This window comes from Cucumis melo, chromosome 2, assembly GCF_025177605.1.
Source record: "Cucumis melo cultivar AY chromosome 2, USDA_Cmelo_AY_1.0, whole genome shotgun sequence".
Lineage (NCBI taxonomy): Eukaryota > Viridiplantae > Streptophyta > Magnoliopsida > Cucurbitales > Cucurbitaceae > Cucumis > Cucumis melo.
The window spans coordinates 2,029,162-2,045,386 of NC_066858.1; the positions used below are offsets into that span (position 1 = coordinate 2,029,162).

General features: G+C 29.9%; 1 protein-coding gene across 2 annotated transcripts; it reads right to left on the reverse strand.

Annotated features, from left to right (window-relative positions):
* Positions 1 to 997: 997 nt before the first annotated feature.
* Positions 998 to 7,018, reverse strand: LOC103492322 (beta-galactosidase-like). Of its 2 annotated transcripts, XM_008452631.3 has the most exons (18): positions 6,497 to 7,018; positions 6,307 to 6,402; positions 6,101 to 6,213; positions 5,930 to 5,996; positions 5,542 to 5,634; positions 5,299 to 5,442; positions 4,284 to 4,372; positions 4,068 to 4,173; positions 3,887 to 3,974; positions 3,624 to 3,742; positions 3,363 to 3,527; positions 3,035 to 3,207; positions 2,812 to 2,921; positions 2,610 to 2,719; positions 2,090 to 2,200; positions 1,878 to 1,988; positions 1,581 to 1,786; positions 998 to 1,499 (listed from the first exon to the last, which is right to left on the reverse strand). In XM_008452631.3, the coding sequence occupies exons 1-18, from the start codon at positions 6,647 to 6,649 to the stop codon at positions 1,388 to 1,390; spliced, it is 2,166 nt and encodes a 721-aa protein (XP_008450853.1). In that variant the 5' UTR covers positions 6,650 to 7,018; the 3' UTR covers positions 998 to 1,387. The 2 variants fall into 2 exon arrangements, with proteins under 2 accessions (XP_008450853.1, XP_050937296.1); XM_051081339.1 differs by lacking the exons at positions 6,307 to 6,402; positions 6,497 to 7,018 and adding an exon at positions 6,469 to 6,487.
* Positions 7,019 to 16,225: the final 9,207 nt, after the last annotated feature.

The following is a 16,225-nucleotide window of genomic DNA, read 5'->3' on the forward strand; positions in this document are numbered from 1 at the left end:
AAAATAGAAGTCAGGCTAAATGCTGAATTAAATGTCAAAAGGTTGCTGCATAGTTTTTGATTTGTAGGGATTTTTTTTTTTCATGTTTCACCCAAATTTTATTTTATATTTTAAAAATATTACATATTTAGATCTTTAATTTAAGGATTTTTTTAAATAGAAAAAATTGACAAATTATTTACGCTCTATAGAACAAAATTACTAAAAGATAATTTTTTAAAAAATATTTGGTCAAATATATTTTTTTTTATTTACAATTTTTCTTATTTTTTAATCTATTTTCTAGGTTTTAATATCTAGTTTTATTTAGTTTCTAATCGTTGAGTCTAGTTCCACTTTGGTTCTAAATTTTAATATTTTATATTTTACTCGTAGATTTTCTTACGTTAATTTTGGTATTTGATGTTAACTTTTGGTTAATAAATTTATAATTAATTTCAAAAAGGATGAAAATTAGTGAAGACTAAATAGTAAAACTTTAACGCATTAAAATTTAGGGACAAAATGAAATTAAATTAAAAATTTAGGAGTAAGAATCTAAAACCTATAGATAAAATCAAACATAAAATTACAAAAAAAAAAAGATGATTTTCTTTTTTGTAACAGAATTGTATACTTATAATGTGTATTTGTATATGTTTATGTGTGTGTATGAAACAAAAAAGAAAAGAAGCCATAGCTATATATATATATATATACATATATTTATTGGATTTCGAGTTTTTCAAATTGTACGTTTAGAGGTCGGGTGATTTTAAGAATAAAGGGATTTATTACATTTGTTCAATAGTATTTTGACATTTGTAATTAGGTATTGTTACATAAATTGTGAAAACAAGGCTAGCTTATTAAAAATCGCAACATGAAAACTTCATAACATTGGAAGATAAAATAAACGTTGACAAGTTTCATTCGAGACCGAAGAGAGTCCTAATAATAAATAAATAAATCACAACCATCTTCAGCAAAGAGCATTCATATGAAATACATTATGGTGTCACTTAGAATCCATTATTCTTGTTTAAAAGTAAACTAGAATGATGTTTGTATTTATTAACTTGAACATTTGTATTCCTCTCCACCAATAATTTGGATCATTACATAAACTCTCAAATAAGTAAATATGGGCTTGAATATGGGATCAAAGTTTTGAACCCAAAAATACATTTATTTCCTACATACACAACAAGCTTCTTCCCTATCTACAATTGGCATAAAAATGTTGTTTGATTTCATTTTATTCTTCTCCACTTGTTCACTTGCAAATTTGAAGTGGAAGTTCAATCCTTATAATTTCATAAATCTGTGTTACTAAAACAAGAGAGAAATATGAGACATGGTTGAGCTGATCAGTTAGCCTCCAATGGAAAAGTTTCCTTGTGTGTTCTTAGGAAATGGATCTCTTAACCAAAGAGATCCCCTCAGGATTACCACCCCATTCTTCAAAAATCACCAACATATTCCCGCTCGATTTCAACCAAGCGCGAGGAATATGATACCTGACATTTGAAAAGCTTTATCATCAAGAACACATAAATTATAACTTGTAAATCAATGTACAGGGGACAACTCTTTTTTACCATCTCTGTGATGGCTCTCCACAGTTTGAATGACATTTCTTCTCATTAAAGATTCCACCATAGTTGCATTTGCCACAGCTACCTCGTGCTGTATAAGCAGGCCAATGACGCCCAATGCTCTGACCGTTAATCCATATTTGACCTTTACCCATGCTGCTCATATCTAAAGCTAACGGTTCATTGCCTTCTGGTGAATCGAAAGTTGTCTGCAGATTCGATATATAATAGAACCTCGCATTATGTCGAGATCAAAAAAGACCTTGTCAATAGAGAAGCTATAGAACAATTAATTCTCACCTTGTACCATGTGAGGGGTTGTTTTTGAGCCACCAATGAGCCTGCCACCCATTCAACAGAACTGCTTCCACTAGCAGTATGAAGATTCAAGGCTTCTCCTTTCAAGCCAATCTACCCAGGAGTAACGTAATTTAGATTCTATAGGTTCTAAAAACATTAGTAATATGGCCAGGGAAAATGAAAAATGAGGCCACATTGGTTTTGTAATGTACCTTGTAAGACCATTTATATCCAGACATGTCTCTTGTATCCTCGTTTAGTCCCTTTAATGTGACAGGACCTAAAATGCCAGTATTCCAAGTCTCATAATGCAGGCCACCATTCTGACATTGGACATACAAAAATGTAAGTCAAATTTAGAATTATTGAGAATTTTAAAGAAACGTGTGATATCAGAAACTATTAGCTAATATAATGTTCCATCTAAAAAACTCATCAACAATAAAAGAAGTAATTTATCTATCTTATAACGACGCAAAATCCATTAGGATCTTCAATAGCCCTTCTCAAGATGGTATGCCCTTTTTGGTTTCACCATTCTTAGATTGGATCCCAATATTTCAGTGTTGGATCAAATGCCTATTGAAGCTTGATGAACTGTGATATAATTAGATCACACATATTCCATCCTAAAACCAATTGATAGTGTGAGAATATCAAGGAGTAGCTCATCTATCTTATCTTATAAATATTAGTTTCGTGAGGTCCTCAACAAAAATGGAAGAAACTAACCGGGAGACCAACAGCAACACTTAGTATAGAAAGCTTGTTAATTCCTGCCCTTAGGTTAACGTATTTACTGAATGTTAATTTGTAATTCTCTGCCCCCCCATACGTAGTTCCTACATTCAGATAATAATAACATTATGATGTTAGAATCATTTAGTTAAGCTTGAAATAAATTTAAAGGAAAAATATATAAATTTTCATGTACCAGATAGTTGGCCATTTATGAACACATGCAAAGCATGGCCTGCTGAAAAAACTGTGAGAAGAGGCCATTGTCCACTTTTCAGGAAGCCTTCGTTTGGATCGATCCTTATACTGAGAAAGAAAAACATGGGAGAGAGTAAGATCTAAATGAGCTTCTTTTTCAAACATTTTTCAATACAATGTTCGACTAAGTGCAAAACTATGATAGGTGATGGAGTTCTTACTCTGTCATGTACCACAAATAATCGGTTGAATCCCTGGTTACACTAATTTGCTCCACTAAGCCAGCCATGGTGGTTGTATCCTCAGTATATGCAGAGGCAGTTTCTTCATTGTATGAAAGCCATGAAAAAGAACTAACTGGCGTCATCTTAGGCTGTGACGTTGGAGCTCCGACCTGTAAAAGTTGTCTCATCAAATTTTCATCCTTTCAACCGAAGAAAAGATATTCAAACAATTAAACTTCAGGTTTTGAATAGTTTTAAAGGTCACATTAGCATAACCATATAAACATAAGAAGGTTTTGTCTAAGTGATTTGAATCTTGTCTTACTTTTGCAGTGTTGAAAACGGCAGATTTGCAGTCGGGAAGGATGCTAACAGACCAAGGTGGCAAGTCATATTGATTATTTCCAAAGGTGACTGTTGCAGAAGATGATGCATCATAGTTTGCTAGAAATGCAGCACATGACCCTGATCTTGTCTTGAAGACATGAGCCTTAAATAATCATCAAACAAGTCAAATTAGATTGTCTTGCAAAGAAAAATGCATCTATAGTTGGAAAACCTTTCAGCAGCTAGATCATGATACTACCTCTTGGTTGCTTCCTAACGACGACACAGTAGGATCTACTGATACAAGAGCGGGTTCACACAACTTGATGGCTTTATGAAGATCTCTAAGATGACTCCATTTTGGTTCCCTTAGTAGACCTACCATATACTAAAGAGTATTAGAGTAATGAAAATATTTGTGATTCTAATAGAAGTATATGAGAATCTACTTTATACTCTCTTCTTTTTCTGTTAGTTCTTTTGAGAATATGCATTTTGAAACTACAACTACCACATGCTTACCATACTCATCGATGGGGGCATCGTAGTCATAGCTAGTGGCGATAAACGGTCCGCCAGCAGTTCGGCCAAAGTTAGTTCCTCCATGGTACTGAGATAAGAGAAAATATCGAAAGAGTTAAGAATGTGATATCATTTCCATTGACTAACTAAGCTTTATGAAACAATCTTGATAGCTCATTACCATATAATAATTAATGAAAGAACCACCATTTTGTATGAATCTTGCAACAGAATAGGCCATGTCTTCAACTGGCCTATAAGGAGCTGGGCCACCAAACTCAGTGAACCTTGAATATTTCACAAATGATAAGAATGTAATTTCAATTACTCAAGAAGCAGATTTATTATTATTTTTTTTGTCACAATTTGGCGAATACAGGTAGGCTAAGTTGCTTACCAACCAGTCCAGGCTTCTGTCCACATTTTCGGTTTGTAAACTTGGTTTGGTTTGAAGTTTTCACAGTAAAATCCATTGCAGGTGTCAATCTGAAGCAGAACCAAGTAGATAGAAGTTTTACAGAGGAGAATATAGAAGTTATGAGAAAAGTTTATCCTCTAGAATCTATTAATTTCCAAAAGTAGTTTATAACATAGAAAGAAACAAAACAAAACAAAAAAAAAGAGAGACCTTGCAAGGACAACTCCAGAAAGAGTAAAATGCAAGGGGAGAAAAGAATATTTCCTTTTTCACATTCAAAGGGTTTTTATTTAAAAATCTGAGAATGAAGAAAAAGGACAAATTCACATAATGTTTAAAAAAAATGCCCCAAACAAGATATAAGTTATGAGAAGGGAAGCATGACTTCAAATGAATAAAAGAAAAACCCACTAATTAAGGAAAAAATAAAACAAGAACCGTTAAATGCTGAAATCCCAGCTATAAAAGAGGCTCACATCTCACATTAAATGCATACTAAATACTAATGAATCCGTAAGAGAATTAGGGAAATTTTATATACTCCACCTTTATTGTGAGAAAATTTATAGTAGTCCATGCTTCACATTATAATATCTATAGACCCTATAATAATGTTAGTAGGTCTCAATATATTTTTAAAAGCACATTGATGTGAAACACGTTAAGTTGAGGTAGTTCGAAGAATCTTCTATACCACAGTGGTATAGAAAATTTTTCTATTTATTATATGACACGTTAGCATGATTTTAAAAATAAAGTAGGATCTATTAAACTCAACATAAAATCTATTTAAAGATAGATTTATAGTGTGAATAAAGAAAATATAATTGGCCCAACTTTTTTTAGTAAAAATATTAAATGTTTTGTTTTTCCTATTTTTCCATTGATAGTCCAGAATGAGTCGCACAAATAACCTAATACATTTTCCTCGATGCCGAGGTCAACCCGGAAACAGAAAAGAAGCCCGTGACAGAAAGAGATCAAAGTAGATTACCACAGGGTCAGGGGCATCATCTTGTTTGCACATCACCCATGGTACTCCAGTGTCAAGATCTAATGCCATTTGAGCAGCCCATTTGGAGTAAGATTTACCAGGGGCACCTATTTCCCACTCCACCGGTCCATATTCATTCTCAATCTGACATCTCAAAACATTACCAAATAAGAAAAAACTTCAAAATTCATCTCTGTACACTTTGTTTCAATGAATAGTCAATATGATTGTTCGATATTTTACCTGCGACAGAATAATGGGTCCTCCCTGGCTTTCGTACAACTTCTCTCCCTTCATCACACCGACAATCTTCTCAGTGAACTTTTGCATAGCCGCCTTTATCAAAGCCAATTAAATCCATTACCTAATGTGTGAATAAAATAGTCTAAACTGATATAAATGTAGGCTAAATTGTACAAAGTTAAAATTCAGTCCTATTTAAGAGGTTTTTATCAAATCATAACAGCTAATTTCAAACTTCTAGAGACTGAATTTTAATTTTCTCTGAATGATAAGGACAAAATTTACGATTTAACCTAAAAGTTATATTCTTAATCAAGAAATCAAAGGTTGGAATAGAGATGAGGAATGACTGATAAATGATAATGGACCTTTCAGAAACTTTTCCTACCTTAAAGGGTCCATTGTCTGTCCTAAAGGCAATCCCAGGAACATACTTTAACCAAACAGGAAATCCACTGAATCAATGAAAGTAAAGTTAAGATAAAATAATCAGAAAATCCCCACATGAAGACAAATTATTAACAAAGATTCCAGTAAATATCCATTATAATAGTTTTACCCAAAGTTCCATTCTGCACAAACATATGGACCAATCCTTAGATGAACATATAAACCAGCTTGTTGAACCAGCTTTACAAATCTCACCAAATCATATCTATCTTCAAAATTATACTGAAAATTTACAAAACAAAAGACCAAAATAATCAGTATAATCCAACCCCAGAAAAACGCAAATGCCAAAAACAAAATTATTCTCCATTTTACATGACCAGGAGAAGGTTCATGGCCATTCCAGAACACATATGTGTCAATAACATCCAATCCTCCATCTTTAGCCTTCTGAATAAGGTCTGGCCACATCTATAACAACCAAAAGAAAAAAAAAACCAAAAGCAAAAAGTGATTAGAAAGAGAAAAGAAACAAACCCGTGATTCACATTGGAGGTATTCGAACCTGAGGAGTGCTTCTTGGGTAATGAATAGAACCAGAAATTAAAATCCTTCTTCGGCCATTGATGATTATGGCTTTGTGATCATAAGTTACAGAAGCCATTACAGAAGAACAAACCCACAAAAACACTACCATAATCTTTGACATTTTCAACATTTTCCCAGTTCACAACACAAAATTGTGTTAACATTCAAAAGGGTTGGTTTCTTTTTTCCTTTTTTTTTTTTTTTTTTTTTACCTTTCTATGTATTGGAATGATTCTTTTGAGGAAGAAAACAGAGAGAAACAGAATGGGGAAGGGAAATGTAAGGATTTTGCTGGAATATTGAGAAGCTCTGCTGCAAGAGAGAGCTGCCATTTGAAGCTTGAGAAAGAGAAGGGTGGGGCCATTTCACTGACTTCTTGAGGAAATGCCTGTCCATATCATTTCTCCAACTACCATCTTGCAAATTGGCACATTTTTGAAGTAACTATATTGGGTTCAAATTTGGTTAAAAAACAATTCTAGTCTTTTTGAAGATTAATATTAAACTCAACAAGTAATGGTTGTCAGGGGCAATGAAAGGTAGTGTCATGGATATATAAGTTTTTGATACAAAAGTTTATCTTAACTGAATAATATCATATAGTCGAGGAGATAATGGAAGTGGTTGTCTCTGTAAATGATGAGTGTGAGGGGAAAATTTATTACAAAATTAAAAGTGAAGGATTAAATCATAATGAACAGGTTTCATAAACAAAATTTAGTATCACACTGAAGCTTTATTGCTCAACTAGCATATATTTGGACTTTATATCTATGGTAATATATTTTAATCACACCTTGCCATTAAAATATACATGGGTCCGTTTATTTGAAATTTATATCTATATTATTATATTTTAATCACACCCTATGATTATAATATACATGGAGACTATAACGTCTTCGTGAAGAAATGAAACTCTATATTGGATCTACATTATTTGAAGCATTTTTATTTAAATGGAGCAAATTTTGATCCAACATCCTCCTATTGATATCACTGGGGTTCGATATTGATACTCATGTAGTACATAGTTTTAGTTGAATTTTATAGACACTATATCTATGACATACGTTTTGACACTATATCATTAGGGTCTTCTGTAGGTATACTTTCAATGGTATGAAATGTCAAAAAAACGTTACCCAATACTATTTTACTTCTCTCAATTGATTTTACTAAAAACACAATTACTACCAATTGTTCTACAACAATTTCGGAACGTGTTTGAATTGACTTTTTAAGTGTTTAAATAAATACTTATAGATGTAAAAAAGTGTTTTCAAATGGGGTTTAAACCCGAATCTTCTCGACTACCGAAAAATTTGATTGTATGAAACCATGTTTTTAGTGATTTGAATGCATGTTTTCAACAATTCTCTTAATTTTGAGGGTAAGGACATTGTGATAATAGTGAGTGAAAAACGAGGGGCCCGACGTGTCATTATATGGGTGGAGCCAGATGTCAAATGGCAATTGATCAAAGGAGGAGTTGTCTATGTAGCTTTCAAAACATAACAAAATTTTGATAGAACTTCCTTTGGAATTGGTATGTAGTAATGGATAAGAAGGAAAAGGCATTTCCATGTCATTCCAACTCATGCAACCTAAAACAGTCTTGAAAATTTTTCTTTGCATATTGATTATGTTGATGTGATGTTGCTATAACCAAAGTTTTCAGTTTTTTTTTTTTATTACTCTTGTTTTTTGTTTTTTGATAGCGTATAAATTCGAGAGTACGATAGATACAAAATATTTGTGTAGTTCAAATTTCTTAAAGTTGGATTTGTAGTATCAATTTCTTAAAGTTGGATTTGTGTGATACTACGTATGTAGTATAATCTCATGAACTAATTAAATGCCTCGTGTGTGAATTTAAGTTTCCGTATATATTCTCGTAATAATTTTGAAAATTAAATATCTTATGAAAATTAGGTTAGACATCGACTTCACGATTTAAATTTTGAATAATGATAATAATAAAGTATTTTCTATAGAAATCTTCTTTTGTATTTTATTATATCGAAAGAATCTGAGGGATGGAAAATTGAATTTTTTTACCTTCAAAAAAAAATTTAGGTACTGTTTATAATATTTTTAAGAGAAAATTGTCAACAATTGGCAAAATATTTACACTAAGTAATAAATTTTGTTGGTGAAAATAGTTTGTGAATTTTTTTTTCTATTTTTGAAATAACCCTACTTTTATAGATGAATGATTTTTTAGTTTTTAAGTTTTGAGGTTTTAGTTTTTTGCTCATTTAGTTCTTATAGGGTTTGGTTTCGATGTGATCCATAAGTTTCAAAATATTGCAATTTTACTTTTGAGGTTCAAATTTTGACTTGTAGGTTCAAGATTTACACTTTTAATAACCTCGTATATTTCACCAAATACTCACTTTTAGTCATTACAATTAATGTCTACTTTAAAAGAATTATAATTAATTAAATTTCATTTTTCTTTCACTGTCAAATTTAATTTAAGATTTCATTTCATAGTTATGTAAATTAATTCATAAATAGTAACCCTAACGACTAAAAGGGAGTATTTAATGAAAAGTTGAAATTAAAATATAAATAAATCTTTAAACTAAATGAACTAAAATGTAAAAGAACTCATATCTCAAAAATAAAATTGTATCATTTTGGAAAAATTTTAAAAATTAAATTGAAATTTAAACTAAATGTGAACTCAAAACTTACACGTTAAATGCGTAACTTAAGGACAAAGACACGTTTGTAACATACACTGTTAGATGATATTAAAAAAAAATGTTCACATGCAATAGTTCATGATGTATAGGTTTACTTTTTATATAGCCATTTAAATATAAAAACATACCAATCATCACGTGCCAATTTGCTTTTCATAAATGTCATTCTTTACTTGTCTATTAAATAAGGTAGATGAAACCTCAATTGAACTAGGGTGTAAATGAGGAGGGAAACTTAATAGCTAAAAATGAGATTGAGTACTTATTCATATGAATACGTATCGATAGTTGATTAATAGGATGAGATATACGTTTTTTTAATGAAATCGATGTCGAGAAATTGGTAAGATATCCCAATTAGGTTGACATATTCTTAGCACCTTCATCATGCTCTGATCCAAAAGGATATCCTTAATTAATAAGCATAATTCACAAAGTCAAAGAGTACAAAGATCGATCAATAAGAGAAGAGGATAGACTAAAGGAAAATCATCCAAATATAAGAGCTATACGAGTTGCATCATAATTATAAAAGAGATTTGAACTAGTACTAAAAAAAGCGACGAGATTTAGTATGTTTTTCAGTGATTTGAAGGCTTCTCACCATCTTTAAAGGTTCTTTTATTGCATTCAACCCCTATGCACCATAGACAAGCTCCTATGAGATTGGTCTATAGGTTTTTCTTATGAGATATAAATTATGTGTGTCACTTTCAACAATCATATTTTAGATAAGGGTCATGTTATTGCCTCAATAATAGTTAGTGGTCAACTTCCATAACATAATTAGGTGATAAGATACTTTAAAAATCAATCAAGTTTATGGATAAACTACACATCGTCTCATGGAAAGATGTATTTGGTATATATATGATTTCATGCTTATCTAAGATGATATAAATATATGCATACGTGTCAATGCTTACATAGATTAGTAAATGGTGAACTTACTTACCATCCCGAATATTGATGGTTAAATCCATCATTTGTTGATTTACAAATTAGAAAAAAGAGAACTTACCTCTGAATTGTAGATAAAACGATTTACAAGACAAAATAGAATTTCAATGACATGAAGCTTGCAACACAAGTTCTAGTGTGTAAGTCAAAATATCGAGATAAGAGTATAGCAAGCTTTAGGATTACGATAACGAATAAATTTCTTAGTCTACGTGTGTTATTTACCCTTGTCTTCACTATGACTAATATTTCTTCACTCATCTAACAAATGAGAAGCATCATTTAACTATGAATAATGTATTATGATTAATGAAGCTTTCGTAATCTTAAATAATTAAAAATCCTTAATGAATATGTTTAATTATTTGACAAATGAATGAGACAAATATGACGTGTCACTTTCAATGACAAGAATTGTTTTACACTTTTTCCATATATTTCATACTGTATATGAATATGTGGGTAGAGAGATTCAACTTGTAACTTAAGAGAAAAACTAACACATGAGTATAAATAAACTAATCTAAAACTTATACTGTTAATCTCAAAGTCAAAGATTCGATTCTCTGATCCTAAATATTGAAAGAAGAAAAAACAAACAACAACTCATAAGAGATGTTATGTTTTATCGATTCGTTTTTTTACCGAGAGGGAGACTCAAACTTAATACTGAATATATATATATTTATTTAAATATTTTTTTATTTATTTTTAGAAAATAAAATAATATTTAATGATGGGCCGCAATCAAACGTGAGAGCTAAGACATGGGTATTGAAATGGGCCTTGAAATCAAAGCCCAATGAGCTTTAGATTCCAACATCAACAAAGGAAGAATTTTTGTGGGCTTCGCTTGTGAATTGTTTTGGGTTCCCATAAATTTTTCTTCTTCTTCTTCTTCTTTTTTTTAAGAAAAAAAGAAACTTTTGATCGATTCCCTATAAATTAATATAACAAGCTAAAGTAAGTTTAGCTCGTTGATTATCGATATGATATTTCTAGATTTTAGAGGTTTAATCCTCCCACCTCGTAGTTATATGTACTTCATATATATATTATAATAATTTAGGTCAATTTGTAATTGTAATTCAAATAAGAGATATAAACTGACATATGGATGTTTTACCTTAACCTTTTGGTTGCTTCGTATTATCGTTATAGATTTCCTTTTTATCTAGAGGTTGAGTCTTATATATACGGATTGGATGAGGTATTTTTCTTTTTACCTCTGTTCGACGTTTTCTAATAACATTTTGGTTCACTCACTTGAAGCTAAATCATTGTATGAGGAAATTTCTTCTTTAGTTTCCATACTTTTTGAACAATTTGTTTCACTTGGGCTGCGATGTAATCATGTAGTCATTATTTTCAATTTCTTTTGTTGCCTAAAAGAACAAAAAGGATAAATAACAATATTTTGGGTCTTTACAAAAACATTAGTGATTGAAAGAGATGCATACGTGGCTAACTCTATCAATCAACTAATCCTATCCATTAGGAATACATTTTCAAGATAATAAAGTTTCAATTCCTATCTTTTATTAATTGAATTGAGCTTTCATTCATCTCATTTACTAAACGAGTAAAGAATCATTTATCAACAACAAATTATAGATATCATAGAAACGTTGATTGCTAAAATAAGATTACGTTGATTAGTAAGATAAGATTAATTCAAACGTATAAGATAACACACCATTAATTGTTGTAGTATTTTCCTCCAATATTATTCTAACATCTAAAAGCATTTTAATTATTGAAAACTCTTTTCACATCTACAATACTTTACATACATATGTATTATACTTTACCTGCAAACATGGGGTCGTGAATCTTTTTCAAGTTTAATTTTTTCTCTTTTCATTAAGGAGGTCGTGAAGTCTTATATGCATACACGAGTCAGGTGACACTTATTTTACCTAACGTTTTACATTCGATTTAATAATGTCCAGGTTCACTCTCGATGGCTAAGATATTGGAAGAGAAAAGCTTCTTTCTTTTCTTTACTTTTCTTTGCCCTTGGGTTATTCATTCCACCTACGTTGCTTGATGTAATGAGTAATCATGTAGGTTTTTCTTTCCTAAAAAGACAATAGGAAAAAAAATTAGGTCTATAAAAAACAATAAGTTAATTAGAAATCGAAAGGGACATATACGTGGATCACCATATCAATCAACTGACGTTTTTTTTAATATGATAAAGTTTCAATCACTATCTTTCATTACTCCTAATCTCAAATTGAGCTTTCATCATCTCATTTACTAAACAATCAAAGAAACATTCGTCAACTGCAAGTCATATATGTGATAGGAAACATTGAATGTTAAAATAAGATTATCGTCAAAGTTATATTGAAAAAAGGGTAAACACACGAGTGACTATTTGTATTCTTCCTCCAATATTTTACTAACATCTAAAAACGTTTTATATCATTGAAAAGACTTTTCAAATTCAAAAAACTAGGCCTCGTTGTTTTAACCGTTTCGTTTTTTGTTTTTGGCTTTTGAAAATTAATCAAATTTCCTCTCCATTTTACAATAATTTGCATTTTTCCTAACAACATGGTGAATTCTTGGTTACTGGGGTTTTTAAACTACTGGAAAGAAGTAGTAAATAACAAAGAAAGAAATTTAAAGGTAAAAGATAATGTCTATAAGTTTAATTCTAAAAAACCAAATGGTTACTAAACAAGACGTATATTTTTTAATTTTTCAAACCTAACTTAGGTTAAAAATTAAGAGGAGTTTCATAAGTTTAATTTTCAAAAGTTAAAATAAAAAGCAAAATAGTTTTATATATTTTTCAAAAGTTCAATAACTAATTAGATATATTTTAAGTTTATGAAGTTATCAAAGCATACAAACGTGAAAAAGAATTTAGGGGCAAAGCCTTAATCATATAGTAAAATACTAACAAAAAGCAATAAGAGAGGATAATGTTTATCTAAATGCATTGGTTACACCGTGGAAAGTGACACATAACGTATCTCACCATATTGATCAAACTAACTATATCCATTTGAAAAAAAAAATACTCTTTAACTTTTTTCAAAAAGAAAAAATGTAAAGTTTCAAACATATCATTATCCATATAGTTCTAGATAAATTGAAAGAAAAGAGTCACAACACGTAGATTTGTTATATAGATGGCTATCCAACGAAACCGACATCATATCATCAATCATATTAAAAAGATGAAAGTACCTCTGTACTTAATAAAGGAGAAGAATTATGGGTACATCTTTAACTGCATCGAAGTAGGTGACCGAACGAAAAGTGTAGTCAAAGATACACCCAAGTTTTGTTGATCTACTTAATATATATGCTAAAATAAATAATTAAAATTTTAAAAAGAAAATCGATCTTCGAATAAATGTGGATCATATTTTTTGTAGTTTCTAGAAAGTTGTTCCTCTCACAACTTCACACAATCGATTCTAAACATATTCTCGACCGTGTCCTCGATTTCAAAAATCATTAAAGAACATAACATTATTATATCTATAGCATCACATCAACTTAATCACAAAGTTTTTGGCTTAGAAAAAAAAAATCATCTTTCTTTTAGGATATTGCATGAGTTGGAATGACATAGAAATGTTTTTTTTTCCTTCTTATCCATTACTACATATCAATTAAAAAGGAAGGTATCCAAATTTTTTTGTTATATGTTTTTAGAAAGCAACATGATTGCTCCTTTCATTTTATAATCAATTACCCATTGACATATGGCTCCACTTAAACAACGACACGTAGGTCCCTCTTTATTCAATTCTCAATTCCCTTCAAATTTTGTTATATCTATTTTTATACTTTAAAATTATATCTCGTTAGTGCGGTTGAATGAAATATGAGAAAATAAGAACTAAATTGAAATGTAACTCAACAGTATGTAACCGATTCAATTTTTTTTTTTTATAGATATTCTATGTTGTTTCAATAGAAAGAATAAAGAAAAGAATAATTTTGGCTTTTTAAGAGAAGGATACTATACAATTTGTCAACTTGTGTTTTTTTTTCCTTCTTATAATTAATAATTAGCCTCCATTTTTGTATTTATTTATTTTTATCATTTACCTTTTTGTTTTAGGAAAACCCATTTTTGTATGTGGGGAAGAAGGTTTGATGTGACAAAGCAAAAGAAAATGTTAATGTAAAGTTGGAGCAAGGTGATGGAAAAAGAATCAAGTTTTTGTATCATTCAAATATTGATTTTCATAAAAAAGAAGAGAAAATTTAATATGTATATATATATATATTATCAATAAGATTTAAGTGGAGTTAGTTGGATCATCCTTGATGAACTATCAAACATATTCAAAGAAATAATTAGGTTAATTAAACTATTTAATGCATTGATGTTAATAGTAACTTTTTTTCATAATAAAAATTTGATAAAAAAATATATTGATGGGTAATTTTTTTTAAAAAAAAATTAACTAAGCCCATATAAAGCAAAATTAAAAAACTTTGGAATCTCTTCTTCATTATTCTTTTTTCTTTTAATCAAACAAAAATTTGGACAAGTAATGCTATTTCGATTTATTCAAAAAGAACATTGTTTCAAGAAAAAATATCTTTTTAAAGAGAGCAATTTTTCTATGCCGTGTTTTCAATTAACACCCTATAAGATTCGTTGTCCAATTACTAAATCGCTAGAGTTCTTAAATAAAGTGAAAATGAAAACAATATGTTTCGAAAACAACATGTTAAATAATTCTCGAGATTATTGTCTTACCAAGATTCAAATATAAATATGAAAGCTGCCGCCTAATTTTAAGTAAGAATCAAGTTAATAAATAAGTTTTTTCTTTTCGAAGGATCTCTTAAAATGCCTTAATTTTCTTTTTTCTTTTTTCTTTAGGTCAAGATTATATTAAAGAACCCAATTTTCAAAAGAAAAATGTTGGTAGAATAGCTTTTAAGAGAGGGAGTTGGACCAAACCCAATGAAACCAAAACCACCATTTTTAGGGCAGATTGGACTTTTTTTGGTATGGGAAACAACTTATTCTTGAAGAAATAAATAATATAATTATAACTGCAGTTTGGTAAGAAGTAGGCAGATGATCATAAACTAACTCTTCACTTCATGTCCCAAAACAAACCCTAATTTCTCCTACCTCTTTCCTCTTTTCAAACATAATTAGTGTTCTATTCACATCGTTATTGTTAGGCTAAATTGCAAAAACCGTCTCCAAAAATATGTTGGTCGTTGTCATTGCATCCATAAACTTTTAATTGTAAGAATTGGCCGGCAGTACTTAAATTCTATCAGCATTAAAATTGGACTCTCAAACTTATATTAATGGTCAAATTTGAATTTCCAAACGATAAAAATTATACCTTTGATCATCTTATACCATTTGAAGATCCAGTTTGAATACTTTTATAAGTTTAATTGCATAATTGCAATTTCCACTGAAAAGTTTAATATAGATCTAGGAGTGTTCAAGCTTCCCTCAACTTTGTACTTTATATATATAACTGAAATAACTTCAATATTAAAAGCTAGTTCAGTGATAAAATCGTCTTTCGACCTCTTTAGTTCTAGTTCCAAATTTTATTTTCTATGTATTTTTCATATTATTTTTACTAAATTATATATAAAGGTTCACGATTAACAAAATTTATGGATCTGCTATGGGCAACTATACCACCATATTTTACGGTTGTTTCCCACCATTTACCTTCAATTTTTTTTACTTTCTCATTTACTTTAGATTTTTAAATTGAAAATTTTGGAATATTGTGAGGAAGATGTTTTTGGACACTAATTTGGTTTTAAGAAAAATGGTCCACAAAGAAACTTTATAACTAAACTTGGAGAAGGTTTGTTATAACTTCAATTTCTTCTACCTAATTTGAGTCCACATTAATAATTAATTAATTCATGCTAACACTTCCTCCAATGTTTTGTTTTTTTTTTATTTATTATATTCATAATTTAAAATAACATAAGGTTAGATTACTAACTCCATTATTTTGACTTTACCCTTAGATTTAATTATTTCAAATTATTTGAGATTGTTT